Raw genomic sequence first — 24,464 nt, 5'->3', positions numbered from 1 at the left:
TGCTCAGATGGGGGTCTCAACCTCCAGAGCAAGGTGGACACAAAGCTCCAGCCAGCTGCCCAGCCCCTGGGGTGGGAGGGAAGGATCGAGGGGTAGCTGTTGTCAGATAAGGCCAAAGGTATCCGTGGCCAAAAGGGAGACAAAGATCTCCTGGGTGCAGCCTCCTCCACCACTGTGGTGAAGGGTGTTGGGCTGGAGGGTTGGCAGATCTCTCCTGAGAGCATGTTCCCCCTGCTGCTCCTGCTGCATGGCATCAACCTGGCTTTCAGTTACATTACATACCAGGAGTTACATTACCCAGGAGGATTTCCAAATCCAGAGGCAATGTGGCCTTCCATTTCCTGAGGTGCCTTGGTTGGCTCTGGATCAGTGGTGGGGACTCAAGAGACAGCCTCCCTGTGGCTTCCAGCCCCTCACATTCCCTTTGTCGCTTTCTCCTTCATGATGTGGTTTTCCACAGAAAACACTCCGGTAAGTAGAACAGTGTTCTTCTCTTGAGTCAGACGTCTGAAGCAGGAAGGTGAATAACCTTCCCAAGACCTCAGAGCTACGGAGAGAATCCTCAGGACAGGTAGGAGCACACAGGTAGGTGGGGTAAACGTGTACAGAGAGCCTGGCTTCTACTTGGAATTTTCCCCTCCCTTGGCCTTAAAAATTGGATTTCTCCCTTTTCCAGATATGTTGATACAAGAGACAAACTATTTAGAAAGTAAAAGCCTCAACTGTTTATTTTGTGTTCAAAGTATAACCAAATGATTTTATTGCATTTACTGCTCCTGGGCATGCAGATGCATCTACACAGAAACAGCAGTTGTGGTTATAAAATCTTTTAACGAGTTTGGGGCAGAGGCTTTTTAATTATTTTTGAGACAGAGTCTCATTCTGTCACCTAGCTTGTGCAGTGGCGTGATCTCGGCTTACTGCAACTTCTGCCTCCCAGACTCAAGCAATCCTCCCACCTCAGCCTCCAGAGTAGCTGGGACCGCAAACGTCAACACCATACCCAGCTAATTTTTTGCATTTTTGGTACAGACGGGGTTTTGCCATGTGGCCCAGGCTGGTGTCACTGAGCTAGGCGATCCACCCACCTTGGTTTCCCAAAGTGCTAGGATTACAGGTGTGAGCCACTGCACCCAGCCCAGAGTTTTCCTGATGTGAAAATTACGTGAGTGACAAGGAGCACCAGGAGCCTTGCCTGGCTTACTGTCTGTTGGTAGGATGTGACATACGAATGATACAAAATACCCATCTGGTTTGACTTGCAGATTAAGTCACTGCTAGACTACAGCCTTGACGCCCTCTCTTGCTGACCCTAGCCAACATAACCAGTCTTCCAGGAACAATACCATGTTTTAAATTGCTTGAGGTTTCACTACCTGCTGTCACTCTCAGTCCGGAATCCCAGCGGGAGACACAGCTCCAGCTGGCCTGCCCAGCCCCCATCAGAAGGCAGGGAGGAAGGGGAATTTGTCAGCGTTTAGGGCTATTGAGTAAGATTCTTCCATGCAGAGGACACCTGCCCTGAATGCTGAAACTTGGGTCTGAACCCTGCCTTTGATGGAACTGTGAGCAAGCTCACTCAAGTTTGTATTGACTCATCTGTAAATTAGGAATGATAGCATACCTCACGTTTATCTGGAGTCATGGGCTGAATGCTGTCCCTTTCAAATTCCGATGTTGAAGTCCCAACCTCTAGTACCTCAGAATGTGACCTTATTGGTAAACGGTTGCTGCGGATACAGATGAGATTATACTGGAGTCGGTGGGATGGGCTCTAATCCGATATGACTGGTGTCCTTAAACAAAAGGAGGTTTGGAGACAGACACACACACAGCAAGAGTGCCATGTGGAGATGAAGGCAGAGACTGGGTGACGCTTCCACACACCAAGGAATGGCAACTGCCAGCAAAGGCATGAAGCTGCTTCTCCCTCACAGCTCTCGGAAGGCACCAACTCTGAGGACACCCTGATCTTGGACGTGCACCTCCCAGAACTGTCAGGGAATACACTCCTGTTGTTCTAAGCCAGCCAGTGTTTGGTACTTTGTTACAACAGACCTAGAAAACGGACACACCAGCACTCCAAGCTAACGTATATATCAAGTGTGATGTCGGGCAAGGTTCTGTTCTGGAACTTGGCTCACCCAGACAGGAGAACCCCTCACTGGGGGCAGAGCTCCACATTCCTAGACAGGCAGATTGGAAGAAGGGACTTAAGTGCCTTTTAAACGATGACAACTCCGCTTCCAACCCACAAGCATTTACCAAGGATCTTTGGGGTATAAAGACATTATGGGGTGGGTGTGCCACACAAATGAAAATGTAAGCTTTGTTTTTGGTGAGCTCCAGATCCCTAGTAATTGGCCCCAGGAAAATCAACAGGTATGATGACTGTTTCCAAACCTCAAGAAGGAGCTCTGCAGACCCCTGCCACAGACGCCAGCCCAAAAGGGCTGCCTGATCATCTTGGATCTGCGGGGTGCTCCTGCCTACCTGATGGCCACGAATCTGGGGCTCAGACATGACATGTCTGGCTCGGTGTGCCTGGCCCTGCTCCCCACTGAGCCCATCGGTCCCACCCTGCCTTCTTCTTTCCTCTAGTCCAACACCCGCCAGCAGCTCCTCAGTGGAAGTGCAGGCATCCTGGAGCTTCAGGAGCAGATCCTAGCGTTCAGACAGGGAAAGAGGGGAGGGAGTATACTGAGGTTTGGCTGGTGACCAGGGTGCCGCCCTGACGGGGGATAACCCAGTTTTACTCCCCGAGCTTGGGGAGCATGGGCCAAGGGTCTCTAAGACGCAGAACACCTGGCATGTCCAACCTGGTGATGGCACATCCCCCCCGTTTTTTGGCACAGCAGAAACAGAACACTCACTTGGCCACTCTTTCATTACCTGGGGGAGGGAGAGTGCTCCCATGGCACCACCCGAACGCTCACTACCTGAGAGCAAGGACAGGAGGGAGGTGTGCTCTCTATCCTGGGGAAGGTGCGTCCTGGGTGGGGGCGCTGATCAGTACCAAGGTGAGGGGGCAGCACCAGCCAGGGTGAGGCCGCCCCAGGCGGGGAGGCTCAGTAGGAGTTCAGAGCCTGCTTGGAACGGCGCTTCATGTGCAGGCGCTCGTGGCGGAGGAGGTCATAGTTCTGCGTGAAGCTCTTGACGCAATACCGGCACTGGAAGGGCCGGGCTTTGTCCTTCAGGTGAAAGTGGCTGCGGTGCCGAGCCAGGTGGTCGTGCCGCTGGAAGGCCTTCCCACAGTCACAGCACTGGAAGCTCAGTTTGGCCTTGCCGTTTTCCAGCGGCTCTTTGGGACCCTTGTCCGCGTCCTCGGATGCCTCCTGCTCTCTCTTCTCCACCGGCTGGAGTCTGTCCGGCTGCAGGTGTATCCGCCGGTGGGAGAGGAGGTGGGAGTTCAGGCGGAAGCTCTTCCCGCAGGCACCACACCGGTAAGGCTTCTGGGCCTCGTGGCTCTCTAGGTGCCCATCCAGGTCCTCGCTGTCGCTGAACAGCTCCCCGCACACCGAGCACTCGTGCGGCTTCTCCTGCTCCCTGCGGCTCCGCAGATGCCGGATGAAGTTGACTCTCCAGCGGAAGATTTTCCCACAGTTCGGACACACGTAAGACTTCTTGGAGGTCTGCACCTCGCCTCCGGCCTCGGTGCTGCTCCGGTGGGAGGCGGGGAGGCTGCGCTGCTTCTCTGTGGGGCTCCCCAGCTCTTCTGTGCAATACGGGCCATGCTGGGAGTCCTCGTCCCCAGAGCTGGACAGAACGATCTCGATGGTCACTTCTTCATCCAGGCTGTTCTCTAGAGATCGCGGGTTGCCGCCAGCTACAGGAAGGCAACATGCAGGTCAGCGGCGCTGCACAGGCCACATCCCAGCCCCTATGACCGTGGTGGAGGAACACTCAGCTTGGAGTTTACAAACCCGTGTTTTTACAATGGTCCTCGGTGACCGGGGCGGCCTGGCCAGCCCTGCAGGGGCCACTGGTGTAGCCTGTGAGGAAGAAATCTTCAGCATGGGCCCCGCTGTGTCCAGAGCATGCTGGGCACCTTGCTCTCCCTCTTCCCAGCCATTTTCCCTTATCTCCACCCCCAACCCTTTTGTTCTCTACCCACGGAGACCACCCCATCCCCCCAAGCTCTAGGAGTCTGTATTTATCTGGGTAAAGCCTTGACCATTTACAGATCATGCACTTAACAAGGCATGGGGGAAAGCTCTATCAGGATAGTGAAAGGACTTGAGAGAGGAAGACTCTACAACCTACACATATCATGTGCTGGGCACTTGCATGCTCCAGGGACTGTGCTAGACTTGACATGCACATTCCTATTTGCTCCTGGACGCAACCCGATGACCTATTGGTTGCCATGTTTACACATAAACTAAGGTGATCTGTGCCAGGAAGGAGGGCTGAAATGCTACTCAGCCTTGCTGGGCTGCTCAACAGTCCCAGACTGCCCAGAGTCCTGGGTCCCCCACAGCTCCCTGGCCCCCAGTAGCACCGCATTTCTGAGGCCACAGGTGGTGATGGATAAAGCTGCTCTGGACTTCCTGCATCCTGAGTCTGTGATGTTGGGAAGGTGGAACCACGGGGAGGGGCTGGGTGGACAGTGCGGAGCCTGGCCTGAGGTCCCGGCTTATGGAGCAGAGCCCACCATACAGGTGGCCTGTTTCCTCACTGCTGTGAAATGCAGAACTCAAATCTAGAACTTGGGGGGAGTGAACCACGCCCTCCCAGATAAGAGTAGGAACATGGTTAGTCTGGGCTTCATGACTGTGGGGAGGAGAGCCCTGGCTAGTCAGAGCAGCTCAGGACAGGAGAAGCTGGACAAACAGAAGCAGGGCAGGAAGACACAGAGGCTATGGAGAGCAGAGAGATGAAGGGGAATGGTGGAAGCAGAGGGGGCATTTGTCCCTCAGTCACAAGGGGGTCGGGGGAACATGAGTCTGGGAGTGGGTACTGAGTCTGCCAAGAACCCACGTAGTATAGGAGGGAAACCATCAGATGAAGACAGAGATTGTGTGTGTGTGTGTGTGTGTGCGTGTGTTTTTAATTTTTTGTACAGATGGGGTCACACTATGTTGCCCAGGCTGGTCTCAAACTCCTGGGCTCAAGCGAGCCACCCATCTCAGGTGATCCACCTGCCTCAGCCTCCCAAAGCGCTGGGATTACAGGTGTGAGCCACTGCGCCCGCCGAGAGGCTATGTTTGACGCTCATCTAGGCTCTTGGTTTTCGAGCTGCAGGAACCTCGTTCCAGCCAGACAGCTTCTCTGAGCTTGGGTCACCTCGTCTACAAGGTGAGAATGACAGTGGCAGCCTGTTGCTCTAAGCTGCTGATGGAGCAGGTGAGGTCATGTGTATGATGTACTTTGTGGACCTCATGGGATGGAGACAAGAGCAAGGTGTAACTTTTACCAGGCTGCCGATGACAAGGTACTTGATCAGCAGTTGACTTCTGTTAATGGACTTGGGTGGAAGAAGAAAACAAAGTGACAAGGTGGACCGCTAAGATCTCTTGCTTGTTAACTGGGCGAGGAGATAGAATTATGAGAGCAGACAGTGCATGTTATGGGTGAAATTGTGTCCCCCTGAAAATTTACATGATGAAGCCCTAACCCATAGGGCCTCAGAATGTGATTACTTGGAGATAGGGTATTTCAAGAAGTAATTAAGTCAAAATGAAGTCAGATGGTGGGGCCAATCCAAAATCACTGGTGTCCTTCTAAGAGGAGGAGACTGGAGGCAGACTTCAACAGAGGGAAGGACCCTGTGAGGACACAGCAAGATGGGAGCCGTCTCCAAGACAACGAGAAAGGCCTTGGAAGACACCAGCTCTGCTGAAGCCTTGATTCTGGACTTGTTGCTTCTGGAATTGGGAGAAAGTAAATTTCTGTTGTTTAAGTCACCCAGCCTGTGGTACCTTGTTATGGTAGCCACAGTAGACTAACATAGACTTTGGCACCAGGAAGTAGGCTGCAGCTAAAACAAAGACCAAAAACTGTCGAAGTGATTTTAGAACTAGGTCATGGGGAGAGGCCAGGAGAGTTCTGAAGTGCATGTTTAAAAAGCCTTGAGGAAGTGGCTGGTAGAAATATGGACGTTATAGGAAATTGGAGAAAAGGAGATCCTCCAATTATAAAGTGGCAAAGAATTTGGCCAAACCATATTCAACTGTTCTGTGGAAACAGAAATTGTAAGGAACTTGGATACTGAGCTGAGGAGGTATCTAAGCAAAGTGTCAAAGGCAAAGACTAGTTTTTTGCTGCTTATAGTGAAACGTGAGATGAGAGAGATAAACTGAAGAAGGAATTGTTATAGCAAAAAGGAACCATGACTTCAAGATTTGGAAAATTCTGTCTATCCATACAGCAAAAAATAAGAAAGCGTGCACTGGAGAGACACCAAGAGTGTGGCTGGCTCATCATTTGTTAAAGAGATTCTGGGTATGATTCACGGATCCAATCAACCATCTCAAGAGAAGCCAGGAACAGAGATGAGGTTATCCAGGAAGGTCTATGGAGGACACCCTCGTCTGACGGCCTGCAACCCTGTGAACTGCATGGAGGGCAGGGTTTCTGAGTATTATATACCAGCAGAAACACTGCCAGCTGGAACTGAAAGGAAAAGAGATGGGATGAAATAAAAGAAGGCTAGGACTTCTGGGATTCTACAAACTGGCCGATAGATCTATCTGGCTATGAATATGTACTATCCTTCAAGAAAAGGGAAGAATGACTCCAAAGGTGGCTCAGAGGTTACAGGACTGCCACTGTCATCATGGGACCAGAGAGTACAGGCTCAGGAGGTGAAGTCATTTCCTTCTGAGTTCCAAAGAGCAGGGCCAGTAGCCTGCTGGGCCTGGAGAACAGAGAACTGAGCCAGAGGTTATTGCTGAGCCTTAAAATCCCATGGAAATGACCTGCTAGATTTTTTTTTTTTTTTTTTTTTTTTTTGAGATGGAGTTTCACTCTTGCTGCCCAGGCTGGAGTGCAATGGCATGATCTTGGCTCACTGCAACCTCTGCCTCCTGGGTTCAAGCAATTCTCCTGCCTCAGCCTCCCGAGTAGCTGGGATTACAGGTGTGTGCCACCACGTCTGGCTAATTTTTGTATTTTTAGTAGAGAGAGGGTTTCCCCATTTTTGCCAGTGTAGTCTCGAACTCCTGACCTCAGGTGATCCGCCTGCCTCGGCCTCCCAAAGTGCTGGGATTATAGGCACGAGCCACACCACACCTAGCCCTGACCTGCTAGATTTAAGACTTGCTTGGGACCCATTACCCTTTCTTCTCTTGGATTTCTCTATTTTGGAATGAGAATGGTCTATGCTATGCTTTTCTCACAGTTGTATTTTGGAAGCAAAAAACATCTGGTTTCACAGTTCATAGCTGGAGAGGATTTTGCCTCAGGATGAATCATACTTCAAGTCTAACCCATACCCGATTGAGATGTTGATATTTAGATGAGATTTTGGACTTACAGTTGATGCTGAAACAGGTTGAGAATTTGGGGGCTGTTGGGATGAGGTGAATGGATTGTGCATGTGGGAGAGACATGAATTTTGAAGGTCCTGAGGGTGAGGTCTTACAGAGGATGAATTGTGTTGTCCCAAAATTTCATGTTGAAGTCCTAACCCTAAGGACCTCAGAATGTGACTGTATTTGAAGACAGGCTCTTTCAAGATGTAATTAAGTTAACATGAGGACATATGGGTGGGTGGACTCCACAGTCGAATATGACTGGTGTCCTTATGAGAGAAGATCAGGACACTGACAAACACAGAGGTAAGACCATGTGAGTACACAGCAAGGCGGTGGCCATCTCCAAGCCAAGGAGAGAGGCCTCAGAAGAAACCAGCTCTGCTGACACCTTGATCTTCTATTAGTTGCCTCCACAATAGTGAGAAAATAAAATTCTGTTGTTTAGGCCACCTAGTCTGTGGTACTTGTTATGAAAGCCCTAACAGAGTAATATAGCACATAGAGGACAACATCACCTCAAATCAGCTAAAATGACCAAAATTCAATACACAATTTCTATAAAAGGGGAAATAAATCAAGGATAGTCCTATTATGTGCTATCAACACAACAATAGGAAGAAAATTCCTTGAAGAGAGAAAGCAGATGAGACTGCTAGAAGTCTGCCCAAAATACCAGAAGGTAAGCAACATCAAGGAGTTTCCAGCTCAGCACTAAGAGCAAAAGGATGTGCACGTATATGTGTGTGTGTGTGTGTGTGTGTGTGTACACATGCTCGCGTGCGCATGATAGTGGTGAGTGGGGGTGGGGGGGGGGGTTGTCCCTGAATCAGCTGTCAGGATAATGTTAGCAAAGACAGAAAAAAGCTATTAGGCCAGGCGCAGTTGCTCACACCTATAATCCCAGCACTTTGGGAGGCCGAGGTGGGTGGATCACTTGAGGTCAGGACTTTGAGACCAGCCTGGCTGACATGGTGAAACCCTGTCTCTACAAAAACACAAAAATTAGCTGGGTGTGTTGGTGGGTGCCTGTAATCCCAGCTACTTGATTGAGATGTTGATATTTAGATGAGATTTTGGACTTACAGTTGATGCTGAAACAGGTTGAGAATTTGGGGGCTGTTGGGATGAGGTGAATGGATTGTGCATGTGGGAGAGACATGAATTTTGAAGGTCCTGAGGGTGAGGTCTTACAGAGGATGAATTGTGTTGTCCCAAAATTTCATGTTGAAGTCCTAACCCTAAGGACCTCAGAATGTGACTGTATTTGAAGATAGGCTCTTTCAAGATGTAATTAAGTTAACATGAGGACATATGGGTGGGTGGACTCCCACATATGGTGGGAGGCCGAGGCAGGAAAATTGCTGGAACACGGGAGGCAGAGGTTGCAGTAAGCCAAGATCGCGCCACTGTTCTCTAACCTGGGTGACAGAGCTAGACTCCGTCTGAAAAAAAAGAAAAGAGCTGTTGGTCTAACTGCCAGTATATGCATGAAACCATTTAATCCTTAGCAATAACTGTACAAGGCAGCTTTAACTATTATTTCTGTTTTCCAAATAAAAAATGTAAGGCAGAAAAGTGAAATTGCCCAGGGTTTCAGGGGAATTGAGCCAGTGGAGATGGGACCAGGGCTCGTGGCCACATAGCTAGCAGGCAGCCAGGCTGCTGCAAGTGCTTGTTGCAGGCGGAGTGGCAAAGGCATGCAGCATGCAGGTAAGTCCATGACTATCACCTCAGGAAGGATGCTCTGGCCAGGAATGAATGACTTCCTGCGAGCTGAGGGGATTAAGGGGAAAAGCAGGGGAGACTAGGAAGCTGGATGTGAAAAACTAAAACGATAAAGGCATTATTAAAAACTGTAAAATATTCTTGTAAAGTTAGAATGGGGAAGCTTTCTTAAGCAACGCATAAAACCAAAAAGATGACGAATAAGTGTACCTACATTTAAAAACTGTAAGAAAACATTTAAGCCAGGCATGATGGCACACGCCTGTAGTCTCCCCAGCTATTTGGGAAGCCAAAGCAGAAAGACTGCTTGAGCCCAAGACTTCAAGACCAGTCTAGGCAACATAAAGAGACCCCATCTTTAAAAAACAAAACAAAACAAAACAAAACATTTATATGCTTCAAGACACACAAACAAAGTTGAGGGAAATGGAAGAAACTATGTATAAATACAGCAGAGGCAAGGGATTCAGACCCAAAACTACAACGACACGTGGGTTCAGGTAAGAATCAGAGACTTGGATTTGGTATTTAGAAGAACCTATGAAAGACGGCAGTTTCTATGAATCCACAGAAAAAGCAAACCGTGGTTTGGTAATGTAGAGTAAAAGCCATGGGTCTGAAGCCTGACAGCCTGAGTTCAAATCTTTTTTTTTTTTTTAAGATGGAGTCTTGCTCTGTGTCCCAGGCTGGAGCGCAGTGGCGTGATCTTGGCTCACTGCAACCTCTACCTCCTGAGTTCAAGCAATTCTCTCTGCCTCAGCCTCCCGAGCAGCTGGGATTATAGGTGCCCACCACCACGCCTGGTTAATTTTTATATTTTTTCAGTGGAGATGGGGTTTCGCCATATTGGCCAGGCTGGTCTTGAACTCCTGACCTCAGGTGATCTGCCTGCCTCAGCCTCTCAATGTGCTGAGATTACAGGCGTGAGCCACTGCACCTGGCCTGTTTTTTTTTTCTTTTTTTTTTTTTTGAGACAGAGTCTCGCTCTGTTGTCCAGACTGGAGTGCAGTGTCATGAGTTCTGCAGCCTTGACCTCCCAGGTTCAAGCGATTCTCCTGCCTGAGCCTCCCCAGTAGCTGAGACTACAGGTGTCTGCCACTGTGCCTGGCTAATTTTTGTATTCTTAGTAGAGACAGGTTTCGCCATGTTGGCCAGGCTGGTCTTGAACTCCTAACCTCTCAGGTGATCTGCCCGCCTCGGCCTCCCAAAGTGCTGAGATTACAGGCATGAACTACTGCGCCCAGCCTGAGTTCAAATCTTCACTCCACCACCTACAGCTTGTGAGCACTGGACTCTGGGCAAGTGACTTCAGCTCTCAGGTGCTCCAGCTGCAATACAGAGACATCATGCCACCTATCTCAGAAGGTGCCATGAAGATACAATGCACAGAATCATGTCATCATGTAAATCACTGAATCCTGGTGCAATGTTTAGGACATAAAGAAAACAAGTATGAGTGCAAAAATAAATAAATAAGGATAAATGAATACTAACTAGGCAATTCATAGAACACAATAAACAAGAAAAGATATTCCACCTCAGTGGCGGATGTAGTAGCATTATCTGATTGGCACAAACTGAACATCTGGGAGTGTCCTGCGTGGGCATGGATATAGAGAAGCAGACCTTATCACCAGCTATCCGGCATCAGCTGGCGGGAAAAGCCTTTTGGGAAGGCAAGCTGGCAGGAGCTACCAAAATAAATACAGTGCCCACTCTTTGAAATATATCATCTCTCCCCTTTCTCAGTAGCAACCCTTGGCTTCTGGCTGTTTCAGAGCAGTCTGTGTCAGAGTCCAGCAAGGGAAGAATGGAGTTGAAAACTCCTGTGTATAAATGAACATCCATCCATCTTCTAAAAGTATATTAATGGGGCTGAGAGACATGCTATGGGCAGAAAGAAGCTAGAGAAGATTCAAAGTGCACCACAAACATCAGGCCTGCGCTTGAACTCCAAGTGGACCCCAAATGAATGCATCACTCTTGGCACGCAGAGGTGGGCTTCTTAGAAAACCAGGGGTGGGCATCCATGCTTGTGGAGCAGGATCTCATCCTTTCAGATCTCCCACACTAGAAAAGCCCCTTTGTCCATGCATGAAAGGGGGCCAAGTACAAGATGCATGGAGCTGGGTCAAAATGGCATAAATCTTGCCTTCAAAAGCATCACAGGTAGAAGAGATAATATGTGTGAGTTGGTCTCCATAGCTGCAGAAAACTACAATGACACGTGGGTTCAGGTAAGAATCAGAGGCTTGGGTTTTGTATTTAGAAGAGAAAGATGGCAGTATTGTAGCCTCTGCTTCTGGAAGTGGTGACTTTTACCAAGACGACTCAGAGTCTACACTGTGGCTATTTCTCTGAAAGCAGGAATGGAACATATACTTTCCAAGAGTCTTGTGCAGCTTCAGTACGCCAGAAACCTGCTCTTTAATCCCAGTTCCAAGATTCTGTGCCAGGATGCTGGCCTTCCATGCTGAGAGAAGAAAAACACTCACCGCATCACCAACAGCACTACAGCAGCACCCTGCTTTGACACACCCTCCCCGGCCCCCAGGAAAGGCAAGGAGGGTGAGCCTGGGATTGGGAGTGAGCTGGAGAATGACCCCAGCACAACGGAATCAGGGCAAGCAGCTAAGAACACCACAGCAGAGGTCAGCGGGGATCCTGAGGGGTTCAGTTCCTAACTGTCCCATGCCGTCACCACCGCACATTTACATCACACACCCACATGCCAAAACACAGGTGCACCCGTGAATGCACACGCTCACACATGCAGCACATCACATATACCACATGTGTATGCACGCACACATGCATTCAACACAACCATCCCCCATGCCACACATGCACACATACATTCATGTGACACACCACAGACACACATGTGCACACACAGACACACAGGCACAAACCCACACCTCCCTGACCCTTCTTTACCTGGGTAGGTGTTTTGAGGCACCACCGTCTGTGGGCAGGCCTGGAACTCTGGCACCTGCAGCTCCTCACGTTTCCTTCTTTCTTCTACCTGGAATGGCTGGAGACTTGGAGAGTCTTTCCAGAGGAGGAAATGGAAAAATTGATTTGTTTTGCACCTACAGCACTACCTGGGAAGGTGCTATCCGAATAGATGCCAGGCTACGATCTGGGGGCGGCCCTGGGCTCCCTCCTGGGGACTGGCAGGGGGTGGCCACTCAATGAGTGTCTGCTGAGTGAATGAACCTGAAGGCAAAATGGGCCAACTCCACAAACATGAGCTCTGACGCTAGACAGAATCGACGTAGATCCCGGTTCTACTCCACCTACTCTATGGCCAGAGACAAGCACCTCCCCCAGCCCCACATTTATTCCCACTTTCTGTGGTGGGTTTTCTATAGTCATCACCACAGGTTCCTGCACACTCCGCACATCCTGCACAAACAGCTTGTGCAGAGCATACAGGGTAGAGATGGGACAAGAGCTACTGTGCCACGCCAAGTCTCTGAACGCTTGTTCCAGGTGGGGATGGTGCGTCAAAACCTTGTCTGCTTCATGCCAGCTCTAGGTCCCAAAGGGGAAGGAGGTGTGGAGCTGCTGATGATTCTGTACAAAGCTATTTCCTCCTGAAGGAGCAGATGCTTCGAAGCACCATGGCATGGAGATCATGGGTGCAAGTGCTGGCGACACAGCCTGAAGGAGGGCTGGAAACTGCTGCTGCTGAGCCCCAGCACCTCCCCACACCCCAGTGTCCTCACTGCACCCCTGTACCAGGCAGATGGGAAGACTAGACAGGTGAGGCACCTCAAAGGGCTGCGCTCGGTGCCCAGTTAGGAGACACTCCCTCCGCAACTAGGCTTGTCATGAGTATCTGACCTCACTCCTGGAGGGGCTGCTGCATTGTCAGCACAAACCAGATGTTACTTACAGGCAGAGGAGAAAGACATTCCTATTATTTCCCAGTCCTTGGCCAAGGGAGTACAATCCCAATGCCTGGCAAAATTAAGATCCTCCATTCTTTCTATGAAAAGTCAGGGACAAGGCAAGACATGCAAGACCCACACAGAGTCTGGGGAAATGAAGAAGGCAATTAGGGGCTGCAGAGAGAAGCCAGAGAGTGGGCTCACCTCTGGCTGCCAGCAACCCTTCCCCCTACTCTGTCCACTCAGTTCCGGAATCATTACTCACCCAAGTAGGAGACCTGGGGCACTTCTTTGCCCTGGAGATCCTGCAACTCTGGAACGCGTGGCTCATTCTCCTCTCCCTGGGAGAGATCTGGCTGGGCAGCTAGGTCGTCTGTTCAAAGAAAAAGACAGGGTACATGTTTATTAGTAATCTGATCCTGCAGCAACCAGGGCTGGTCCAGAAGAGAAGGTGGAGGGATGCCCAGCGGGCATGGCACCATCAGGGGCGAGAAGTGAAAAGGCCAGAGCTGGCAGTGCAGGGGCAGTGGGGGCAGCACACGCAGGGAGAGCTATGGGCTTGGGGGTCTCTCTGAGGCTTTCGGGTGTAAAGCAGACATAAAGGGACAAAAGGGTAAGAATGATGGAAGAGAAATGGACATACAGCACATGTTCTATTTGGTTCTGATAAGCCTGATGTGGTGAGACAGCAGGTGATGGTCAATCGGACACACTGCCTGTAGGGCCGCTGTGTGCAAATGACCTCCTGTCCAGGTTGGGGGTGAACAGAGAGATCTGATGCAGGCCCCGCTTCCCTGATCCTATGGGACGAAGTTGACTCTTACTCCAAGTGAGAACTCCCCTGCCCAGTTCCCTGGTCTTGAGGTGTGGGGGGAAGTTAAGTCTTACTTGGAGGCATTGAGACCCCGTAATCCTCCCCAATGATGAACTCTCCATAGAAGCCAGTCTGGGCAGGATCTAGAAGGGACCAATCCTCTTCAGAGAAGCATAAAATCATGTCCTTGAATGGAGAAACCCGACTCTGAAAGCACAGGAGAACAGGGATGCCTCAGTCCGGGACGAGCTAGGTGTCTCAGTCTTAGTCCACTGAGGCTGTGACAACACAACGCTGTAGGACGGGCAGTTTCTACACAACAGAAATCTGTTCCTCACAGTTCTGGAGGCTGGACGTCCAAGATCAAGGTGCCAGCAGGCTGGGTGCCTAGTGAGGGTCCACCTCTTGGTCAAAAGACAGGCGTCTTCTGTGTCCTTACATGATGGAGAGAGCAAGGGAGTTCTCTGGGGCCTCTTTCAGGAGTGACTAATCCCACTCATGAGGACTTTGCCCTTGTTACCAGATCATCTCCCCAAAAGGCTCCACTTCCTAATACCATCATCTTGGGGATTACAATTTCAACACAAATTTTGGGGAGATATAAACACTGAAACCATAGCATTCTGCCCCTGGTTCCCCCAAATTCATATCCTTTTCACATGCCAAACAAATTCATTCTATCCCAATAACCCTCAAAGTCTTAATTCATTCCAGCATCAACTCAAAAGTCCGGAGTCCAACATCTCATTCAAATATCATCTAAATCAGTTACGGTTGAAACTCAAGGCACAATTCTACCTGACACAAAATTCTCTCCAGCTGTGAACCTGTGAAATGAAACAAGTTACGTGCCTTCCAAATAGTGGTGAGGCCGGCGCAGTGGCTCACACCTGTAATCCCAGCACCTTGGGAGGCCGAGGCAGGCAGATTACCTGAGGTCAGGAGTTTGAGACCAGCCTGGCCAACACGGTTAAACCTCATCTCTACCAAAAATACAAAAAGTAGCCGGGCGTGGTGGTGAGCGCCTATAATCCCAGCTACTTGGGAGGCTGAGGCAGGAGAATCATTTGAACCCGGCAGGCGGAGTCTGCAGTGAGCTGAGATCACGCCACTGCACTCCACCCTGGGCAACAGGGTGAGACTCCGTCTTAAAAAAAAAACAAAACACACACACAGAGACACACACACACATATACATAGTGGTGAGACGGGCACAGGATAAACATTCCAATTCCAAAAAAGGGAAATAGAAAAAAAGAAAAGGAGTAACAGGTCCCAAGCAAGTCCTAAACCTATGGGTCACAGCATATTATGATTTACGGCTTGAGAATCATCTGGAGAATAATCCTTTTTGTCTTGATGCTGTGCTCCCCAGGCCCACTGTGTTGGGAGGTGACCCCGCCTTCCAAACCCACAGGTGGCAGCTTCACTGGGCAGGAGTTGAGCCCCCAAGGCCCTGGGTGGCCCTGCCCCTGGCTTTTGGTGGTCCCGCCCCATGGCAGCCCCTGGTGAGGGCCTGCCCTTGAGGTGGTTCTCTGCAGTGGCCCCACCTCTGTGGCAGCTCTGTCTCTTTCAGAAGCCCAAGGCTCTCTTGGGCTGGAACTTCGCTGATGGCCCCACCATCTAGGGCTTCAGGGGTGGCTGAAGTGGGGCTCTCTGCTGTGGTCCCCTGCTTGCTGCGGGTCTTGCGCTCTGGGCCTGTGATGGGCAGAAGAGCCCTGATGATTTCTGAATTGCCTTTGGGGTCATTTTTCCATTTTCTTGGACTAGTCCTAGCCTCAGTTTCAATGGCAAAACCTTTATCTTCTCTCCTAAACAGGCTGGTTCACTCTTACCAACATAGGCTGACAAATATTCCCGATCTTTAAGTTCTGCTTCCCTTTTAAGTAACAATCCCATCTTTAAATCACTTCTCTCTTTTCACATTTCACAAGCTGCACCTTCAAAACCTTGCTTAGATATTTCTGCAGCCAAATATCCAATTGCAGTGGCCTGTAAGTTCTACCTTCCACAAAACACTAATACATAAGCACAGTTCAGCCAAGTGATTTGCCACTATAAGAAGGATGGCCTTTCCTCCATTGCCAACCACACGTTTCTCACTTCCATCTGGGACCTCATAAGAATAGCTTTACTGTTCACATTTTTACCAACATTCTGGTTGAGGATTTCAAATCTCCTCTTTTCTTTTGGAGCCTCACTAGAAATCACCCATAATAGTCTGTTCATGGGCTGGGCACGGTGGCTCACACTTGTAATCCCAGCACTCTGGGAGGCTGAGGCTGGCAGATCACCTGAGGTCAGGAGTTCCAGACCAGCCTAGCTAGCCAAAATGGCAAAACCCTATCTCTACTAAAAATACAAAAATTAGCCAGGTGTGGTGGTGCACGTCTATAACCTCCGCTACTCAGGAGGCTGAGGTTGCAGTGAGCAGAGATCACGCCACTGCACTCCTGCCTGGGTGGCAGAGCAAGACTCCATCTCAAAAAAAAAAAAAAAGAAAAAGAAAAAATTGTCTGTTCATGGCAACACAGGCTTTTTCTAACCTGCACTTCAAAACTCTTCTAGCCTCTACCCATTACCCGGTTCCCAAGCTTCTTCCACGTTGTATTTGTTAGAGTAGCACCCAAAATGTTCGGTGCCAATTTTCTGTCTTAATCCATTTGGGCTGCTCTAACAAAATACCGCAGATTGGGGACTCAAAAACAACATAAATGTATGTCTTACGGTTCTGGAGGCTAGGAAGTCCCCAGCTGATACCAGCATAGTTGGGTTCTGGTGAGGGCCCAGTCCCTTGCTCCATAGATGGTCATCATTTCATTGTGTTCTCACATGGTGGAAGGGGCAAGGCTGCTCTCTGAGGCCTCTTTTAGAAGGGCACTAATCCATGTATGATGGATTTGCCCTTATAACCTGATCATCTCCCCAGTGCCCCACCTCTTAATGCCAGCAGCTTGGGGGCTAGCATTTCAACATGTCAAAGCTGTGGGGAGGGGAACACAAGAACATTCAGACCATAGCACTAGGGGAGGGGGGTGGTGTGGAAGCTGGGGCTGAGGGAAGAGCCCAAAGCAACATATGCAGATAGAAGAGACAGAAAGGAGACCGACTACCCCAGGTCCAGGCTCCAGTGGACACACTGCTTTGTAATTTCTGCTCTTGGATCCACCTCATCCCTATCTTGTTTGGCAAAATCCACATGGCAGCTACCTGGCTGGGTGGCCAAGGATGTGGAGAAACAGGTCTTCCTCCTCAGTGCTGGGGAGGCTGCACAGCCACCACTCCTATGGTGGGCTGCTGGGCAATGTCCAGAGGTCACCAGCGTGCTCGCCCCTCAATGCAGAGATTCCTAAAGTTTACGTTGCACGTTACCAACATGCCCACCCTTCTGTGCAGAGATTTCTCAAGTTTATGTTGCACATGTGCAACGTAAAGTCTACAAAAGCTGCTTCACTGAAGCATTGATCTAATAAATACTGAAAACTTTGACACACATCAACAAGACAGCGGATTAAGTAAGCTACAGAAACCTCACAAGGGATGATCCTACACGCACAGAAAGAATGACGGCCTCTCTGTACTGAGAAGAATTCTCTTCAAAGCGTGTTGTTGCAGGAAAACACCTGTGCATGATGGAATCCGGATGGCCACCAAGTGCAGGGCGTCTAGGAGTTCCGAAGGTTAGCTGCTTCTCAAGAGGGACCTGGGACTCTGGGGTTAGGTGTAACAGGGAGATTTTTTTCATAAACTTTGAATCATGGACCATGGGAATGTGTCAAAAAACTGATTTTAATTTCTATTTTTATCTTTATATTGTTTTAGACAGGGTCTCACTCTGTCACCCAGGCTGGAGTGCAGTGGCACAACCACAGCTCACTGCAGCCTCAACCTCTGGGGCTCAAGCAATCCTCCTGCTCAGCCTCCCAAGTAGCTGGGACTATAGGAGTGAGCCACCACGCCTGGCTAATTTTTTATTTTTGTAAAGATGAGGTCTTGCTATGTTACCCAAGCTGGTCTCAAATTCTTGGGCTCAAGCAGTTCTCCCACCTCAGCCTCCCATAGGGCTGGGATTACCAGTATAAGCCATGGTGCCTGGCCTAATTTTCACTTTTAAAATGATGGTATATCCATATAATACTAGGAAACCAGGAAAATAAAGCAGTCCTTTATATAATTGGAAAGGACCACAAAATAAAATTTTTGTGGAAAAAAGAAAAGTAACTCAAAGGACTTTTATATTACTAGTATCTATGTGACAAGCAAAAAAGGAACAGAATAATTTTTAAAACATGCTTTGCATCTGCCTACCTCTCTGGAAAACTATCAGTTACTGTCAGATGGTTTCCCCGGGTGTTGGGGCCAGGCACCCAGGACACGGCTGGGAAGGAGTGATTTTCTTTCTTTTTCTTTTTTTTGAGATCGGTTTTTGCTCTGTCGCCCAGGCTGAAGTTCAGTGGTGCAATCTTGGCTCACGGCAACCGCTGCTTCCCAGGTTCAAATGATTTTTGGGCCTCAGCCCCCTAAGTAGCTGGGACTCTAGGCATTCACTACCATGACCAGCTACTTTTTTTTTGGTATTTTTAGTAGAGATGGAGTTTCACCATGTTGCCAGGCCGGTCTCGAGCTCCTGAGCTCAAGTGATTCAACCACCTTGGCCTCCCAAAGTGGTAGGATTATGGGTGTGAGCCACCAAGCCCAGCCTTGACTAGTCTTTTTTTTTTTTTTTTTTAAAAAGCAAAAATATAGAGGGCAGAGGGCACTTAAAGGAATCATTGTGGTGAAAAGTAAAAGATGTTAATATAAAAAAAAAAAACACCTATGGAATAATTATGCGTCAATTGTACATATGTATCCCAGTGATCACAGCTGACGTGACCCATGCAGGACACCCCACCTTCAATGCCTCCAGATGTGCTGCATGGGGAGTGCACAGTCCAGCGTGGTTCTCCTGCAAAACGCGTGGCCTGAGTGCCACTGTGAGTCTAACCCCACCTGAGGGAAGGAAGCTGTATCACCTATCACGATATTCTACTCTTCAAAACTAGCCACAGCATGACAAACATTGAGAACCCAAGGAGGAAGTGTTAAGAGATGGGACAACTAAATAAGAAGCAACGATGCTGGATCATTATTGTTTTAATGTGAAATTTCCTCAACGTGATAACTGTATTGTGGTTAAGAGATTGTCCTTGTGTTTAGGAAATATGCTCCTTTGGCATGAATAAGGGGGCACAAATGTCTGCATCTAACTGAAGATTTGGGGAAAAATAGAATGAGGGGGTGGGAGTGGGTAAGGAAGAGAGAGAGAGAACGGGGAAAGTGAAGGAAAGGGTATTTGGAAGTCTCTACTGTTCTTGCCATCTTCCCTAACTTTAAAATTAATTCCAAAGAAAAAGTTTAAAATAAAAATAAAGAGAATACCTCAAAAATTCTAAATTTGAGTCAGGGTTTTGGAACAAGGACTCTCGCCTGTACATATGAATCACAGGCATCTTAGTAAAAACTCTGACTCAGTAGGTCGGGGTGGAGCCTCAGAGGCTGTATCTGAATGAGCCCCTAAGTGGATCTGCCACTCGGAAGAGGCCAGTGTGGAAAAGCCTGTCTTCCCAGGCTGTTCCACAGAATCCAAAACAGGCCTCGGGAAGCCACTGGATTTCATTACAAGGACCTGTGGGAGACAACTTGATGTTGGTTTCTTAAATGGGGAAAAAAATGGTAATTGCCCCAGTGACAAAAAATACAAAAGAATTCATCACTCTGACAAGACTTCCTGGGAGGGAGGGGTGTGTGTGTGTGTGTGTGTGTGTGTGTGTGTGTGTGTGTGTGTGTGTGCACAGTGGGGGTCCTGAGGGAAAAATTGAGAGTATATATTAACAACAGCTCTGGCTGCTTTTTCCTTTGAGCCTTGGTTAGGTGTTTGAGGATCTACTTGCTATACTTTGAATGTGGCCCTCAAATTTCAGGTGCTGGAAACTTGATCCCCCATGTGGCAGTACTGAAAGGTGTGGCCTTTACGAGGTGATGAATAGGTTGTCATGGGAGTGGAACTGGTGGCTTTGTAAGCAGAGGAAGAGAGACCGGAGCAAGTGTGTCAGGACACTCAGCCCCTCGCCATGTGACGCCCTGCACCCACCTCGGGACACCACAGAGCCCCCACCAGCACGAACGCTCTCACCAGATGGAGCCCCTCAACCCGAATCTTCTCAGCCTCCATAAATATGAGAAGTCAATTAATTTTTTTATAAATTACAGTTTCAGGTATTCTGTTACAAGCGACAGAAAACTGACTAGACAGTCATGGCATCACAGAAGCAAATCCAAGTCCAAGGGCCAGGTGGGTGGACAGACAGTGCTCCAGTCACCTCCAGAATCTGACACGGCCACTTAGCAGGATCCCCAGGGAGCTTTTAGAACCATATGGACCAATGCTTACATGCTGGGGAGGAGCATAAAAACAGGACATTGATCTACAGCAGGATCCTTTTATGTGTGATCGATTTATTTGTGAGGCACACAAATAAATCGGCAGAGAAAAGTCCAGAAGGAAGTTCACTAGACCATGCAGAATCTTCTCACATGACTGGGAATGAGTGGTATCTTTTCACTTCCTACATTTTGTTAATTTTTCACGAGAAGGGATGGGCAAAATAGATAAACATGTCTATTTAAGATTAAATCTTCAGAGGAGATTTTTCTAATGCCTCCCACTAAGTACAATGAAAACCCTGGACATTGCATATAAAATGAGCACAGGAGACTCTGAAAGGTGGAGAGAGGGTGGCAGAATGGCCAGGGACCTTGGAACAACATGTGCTAAGTTCACTGGTTTTTCTTTCTACCACATATTCCCCTGACTTGAAGCCGAAGGAGCCAGCTACCAAGAAATACCCATGGGCACAGACCAAAAAAAGCTCCAACAAAAGCCACAGGACCTGGACAGGGGCAGCCCAGCCAAACAAGTAATAACTGCTCTACTCCACTTAATACCACATAAGAAAACTGTGGCCCCTTCTTACCAACACCAGCAGAGAATGACTGGGGAGCCTAGACTTCCACCCTCACCAGGTGTAATGAGGTGCCCTAACACCCCTGCTGGGGTGGTCTCAGAGAAGGCCAAATGCGGAGCTGGGACCTCCATCCCTGCTAGCTAAGAACAAGCCCCCCCCCCCCCCCCGCCACCAGTGGAGACCATGTAGGGAGCTGGAACTCCACTCCCACTCAGGCGTGTGAGGAGCATCCCCACTTTGATGCCCGTGGAGATCCAGGAGGAAACCTTACGTTCTCTCACCAGGTAATAACAAGTGGTGGCCCACCTGCCCTTCTCTTGCTGGAGCTATGTCAAAAACAACACTGCACAACCAAACAAAACCAGCCACACCGAAGTTAAGGTCCAGAGTCTCATCATATAAAAATATGCAAGCAGAAAATCACTCACTATACCAAGATCTGAAACTGAATGAAAAAAGATAACCACCAATAGATGCCAACCCTCAGGTGACAGATACGTTAGAACTATCTGACAAAGAAGCTGTCATAAAATGCTTCAATGAACAATTATAAGCACACTCCAAACAAATGAAAAAATAGAAAGTGTCTGTAAAGACACAGAAAGTCTCAGCAAAGAAACTGAAGATACAGAAAATAACTAACTGGAAATGTGAACAGTACAAACCACAATATGAAATAAGAAGCTCAGTGAATAGGCTCAGCTGAGGAGGGGACAGAAGAAAGACTCAGTCAACTTGAAGACAGAAAAATAAAGTTATTCAATCTGAACAACAGAGAGAATACAGGCTGAAAAAAAATGAACAGAGTCTCAGGTACCTTTCTAAATTACACAGTTTCTAACAAGAGATCTAAAACCTGTATCCTTAGCTGTCTGGAGAGGAGAAAGAGAGAGGGACTAAAAAAGTACTAGAAAAATCTAGCTCAAGAATTCCCAAGCTTGGAAAGAGACATAAACCTAGAAATGTAAGAAGCTGAGCAAACTCTAAACAGGTTAATCTAAAGAAATCCATAACAAGACACAGCATAATTTAACTTCTGAAAACTGAAGGCAAAAGAAGAAAAAAATCTTAAAGGTAGCCAGAGTAAAATAATACCTTCCTTACAGGGAAAAAGTTTTTGAATGACAGCAGATTTCTCATCAAAAGCCATGGAGGCCAGAAGGAAGTAACATAATATTTTTCAAGTGCTGAAAGAAAACTGTCAACTGTGAATCTTTCATCTGGTGAAAACATCCTTCAGGAATGATGGGGAAATGAAGACCTACTAAGATGAGGAAAAAATATTAAGTCTATCACCAGCAGATCTATCTTAAAAGAATGGCTAAAGAAACACTCTAAACAAAAAGAAGGAACCTTGGAACATAAGAAGAAAGAAAACAGTAAGCCACAATATGGGTAATAAATAGGTTTTCTTTTTCCTTTTGTGTTTTCTGAATAATGTTTGACAGTTGAAGCACAAATTACAAAACTCTATGATGCGGTTCTAAATGTACGTAGAGGAAATATTTAAACAACTGCATTATAATAGGGGAAGAAGGATGAGGGTATGTAAAAGGAGGTATATTATATTTCTTTCTTTTTCTTTTCTGATGGGGTCTCACTCTGTCACCCAGGCTGGAGTGCAGTGATGCAATCACAGCTCACTATGCAGCCTCAACCCCCTGGGCTCAAGCAATCCTTCTGCCTCAGCTTCCCAAGTAGCTGGCACTATAGGAGCACATCACCATTCCCAGCTAATTTTTTTAGAATTATTATTTGTAGAGACAAGATTTCGCTATGTTGCCCAGGCTGGTCTCAAACTCCTGGGCTCAAGCAATCCTCCCACCTTGGCCTCTCAAAGTGCTGGGATTATAGGCACAAGCCACAGTGCCCGAACAAAGGAAATAAGCTTCTACACTTCCCTCAAACTGATAAAATGATACTCAGTAGATAAGTTATGTATATATAATGTAATACTTAGAATAACCACTAAAAAAGCTATACAGAAATATACATACACTCAACACCACACTAGGTAAATCGAAATGGAATTCTACATATTCAAGTAATGCACAGAAAAATAGGAAAAAGGAAACAGAGAAACAAAAACAGAGCCAGAAAAATAGAAAGACAGACTTAAGCCCTAACATGTTGGTAATGACATTAAATACAAATGGTCTACACACATCAATCAAAACACAGTAACTGGCAGAGTAGATTAGAAAACATTATCCAAATATATACTATCTAGGCCGGGTGCAGTGGCTCACACCGGTAATCCCAGCACTTTTGGAGGACAAAGCAGGTGGATCACGTGAGGTCAGAAGTTCAAGACCAGCCTGGCCAACATGGTGAAACCCTGTCTCTACTAAAAATACAAAAATGAGCCGGGCCTGGTGGTGCGCGCCTGTAGTCTCAGCTACTCGGGAGGCTGAGGCAAGAGAATTGCTTGAACCCAGGAGATGGGGGTTGCAGTGAGCTGAGATCGCGCCACTGCACTTCAGCCTGGGTGACAGAGTGAGACTCCGCCTCAAACAAAATAAAACAACAAATATATACTATCTAAAAGTAACTTACTTCAGATATAATAATATAAACAGGTTGACTGTAAAAGGATGGAATAAATATATTATGCAATTATTAATCAAAAGAAAGAAGAAAAGCCATATTAACATCAGGTAAGAGTACTTTCTTACAAAACTTACCAACTTTTGTACTTACCAACGATTGCATACCTGGGCATTTATCCCAGAGAAATGAAGACTGATGTGTATATAAAAACCTGCACACAAATATTTACAGCAGCTTTATACAATAATGACCCCAAAACAACCCGGATAGTCCTCAACCAGTGAATGGTTAAACGAACTGTTGGACTTCCATGTGATGGAATACTACTCAGCAATGAAAAGCAATGGAATAGTAACACACGCAACAACCTGAATGAAGCTCCACAGAATTACGCTGAATGAAAACAGCCAATCCCCAAAGGTTACATATTATATGAATCCATTTATATAACATTCTTGAAATGAAATGACATCATAGAGCTGAAAAACAGATCAGTGGTTGCCAGAGGCTGAAGAGAGGGTTAGGGTAGGAAAGAAATGAGTGTGGACATTAGGTAACAGGAGGTATCCTTCTGGTGAAGCACCTGTTCTCTATCTTGCATGTATCAATGTCAATACCCTGGGTGTGACATTGTACTATATTTATAGAATATAGACTTTTACTCTATATTTTACCATTGAGGGTTTAAAAAGTTCACAGGATCTCTCTGTGTTATTTCTTACAATGGCATGTGAATCTACAATTACGTAAAAATGAGAAGGTTAATTTAAAAAGAAAAACAAAACTTCACGTGTACCATGTTCGTAGCAGCATTATTCACAAAAGCCAAAATGTGGAAGCAATGCAAATGTCCATCGACAGATGAATGGATAAACAAGGCGATATATACACACATGGGAGTATTATTCAACCTTAAAAAGGAAGGGAATTCATGGCGGGCACGGTGGCTCACGCCTGTAATCCCAGCACTTTGGGAGGCCGAGGCAGGTGGATC

General features: G+C 47.6%; 1 protein-coding gene across 11 annotated transcripts in view; it reads right to left on the bottom strand.

Moving 5' to 3' along the window:
* Positions 1-701: 701 nt before the first annotated feature.
* Positions 702-24,464, bottom strand: part of ZNF496 (zinc finger protein 496) — a 34,574-nt gene continuing 10,811 nt past the window's right edge. For 8 of the 11 annotated variants that reach the window (XM_004028713.5, XM_063706997.1, XM_055380932.2 and 5 more), the window contains 4 exons: positions 13,988-14,120; positions 13,365-13,472; positions 12,141-12,254; positions 702-3,826 (listed from right to left, as the gene is read on the bottom strand). In XM_004028713.5, the coding sequence (XP_004028762.3) occupies positions 3,069-3,826; positions 12,141-12,254; positions 13,365-13,472; positions 13,988-14,120 (1,113 nt within the window). In that variant the 3' untranslated portion in view covers positions 702-3,068. Of the gene's footprint in view, positions 3,827-10,686; positions 11,677-12,140; positions 12,255-13,364; positions 13,473-13,987; positions 14,121-14,251; positions 14,348-24,464 lie in introns of those variants that run through there. The other 3 variants (XM_019032728.3, XM_055380982.2, XM_055380944.2) reach the window with 2 other exon arrangements.

This window comes from Gorilla gorilla, chromosome 1 (genome assembly GCF_029281585.2).
Source record: "Gorilla gorilla gorilla isolate KB3781 chromosome 1, NHGRI_mGorGor1-v2.1_pri, whole genome shotgun sequence".
NCBI classification, from domain to species: domain Eukaryota; kingdom Metazoa; phylum Chordata; class Mammalia; order Primates; family Hominidae; genus Gorilla; species Gorilla gorilla.
Note: the sequence above shows the minus strand (reverse complement) of the source record. Positions and strands in the feature narration are given on the sequence as shown.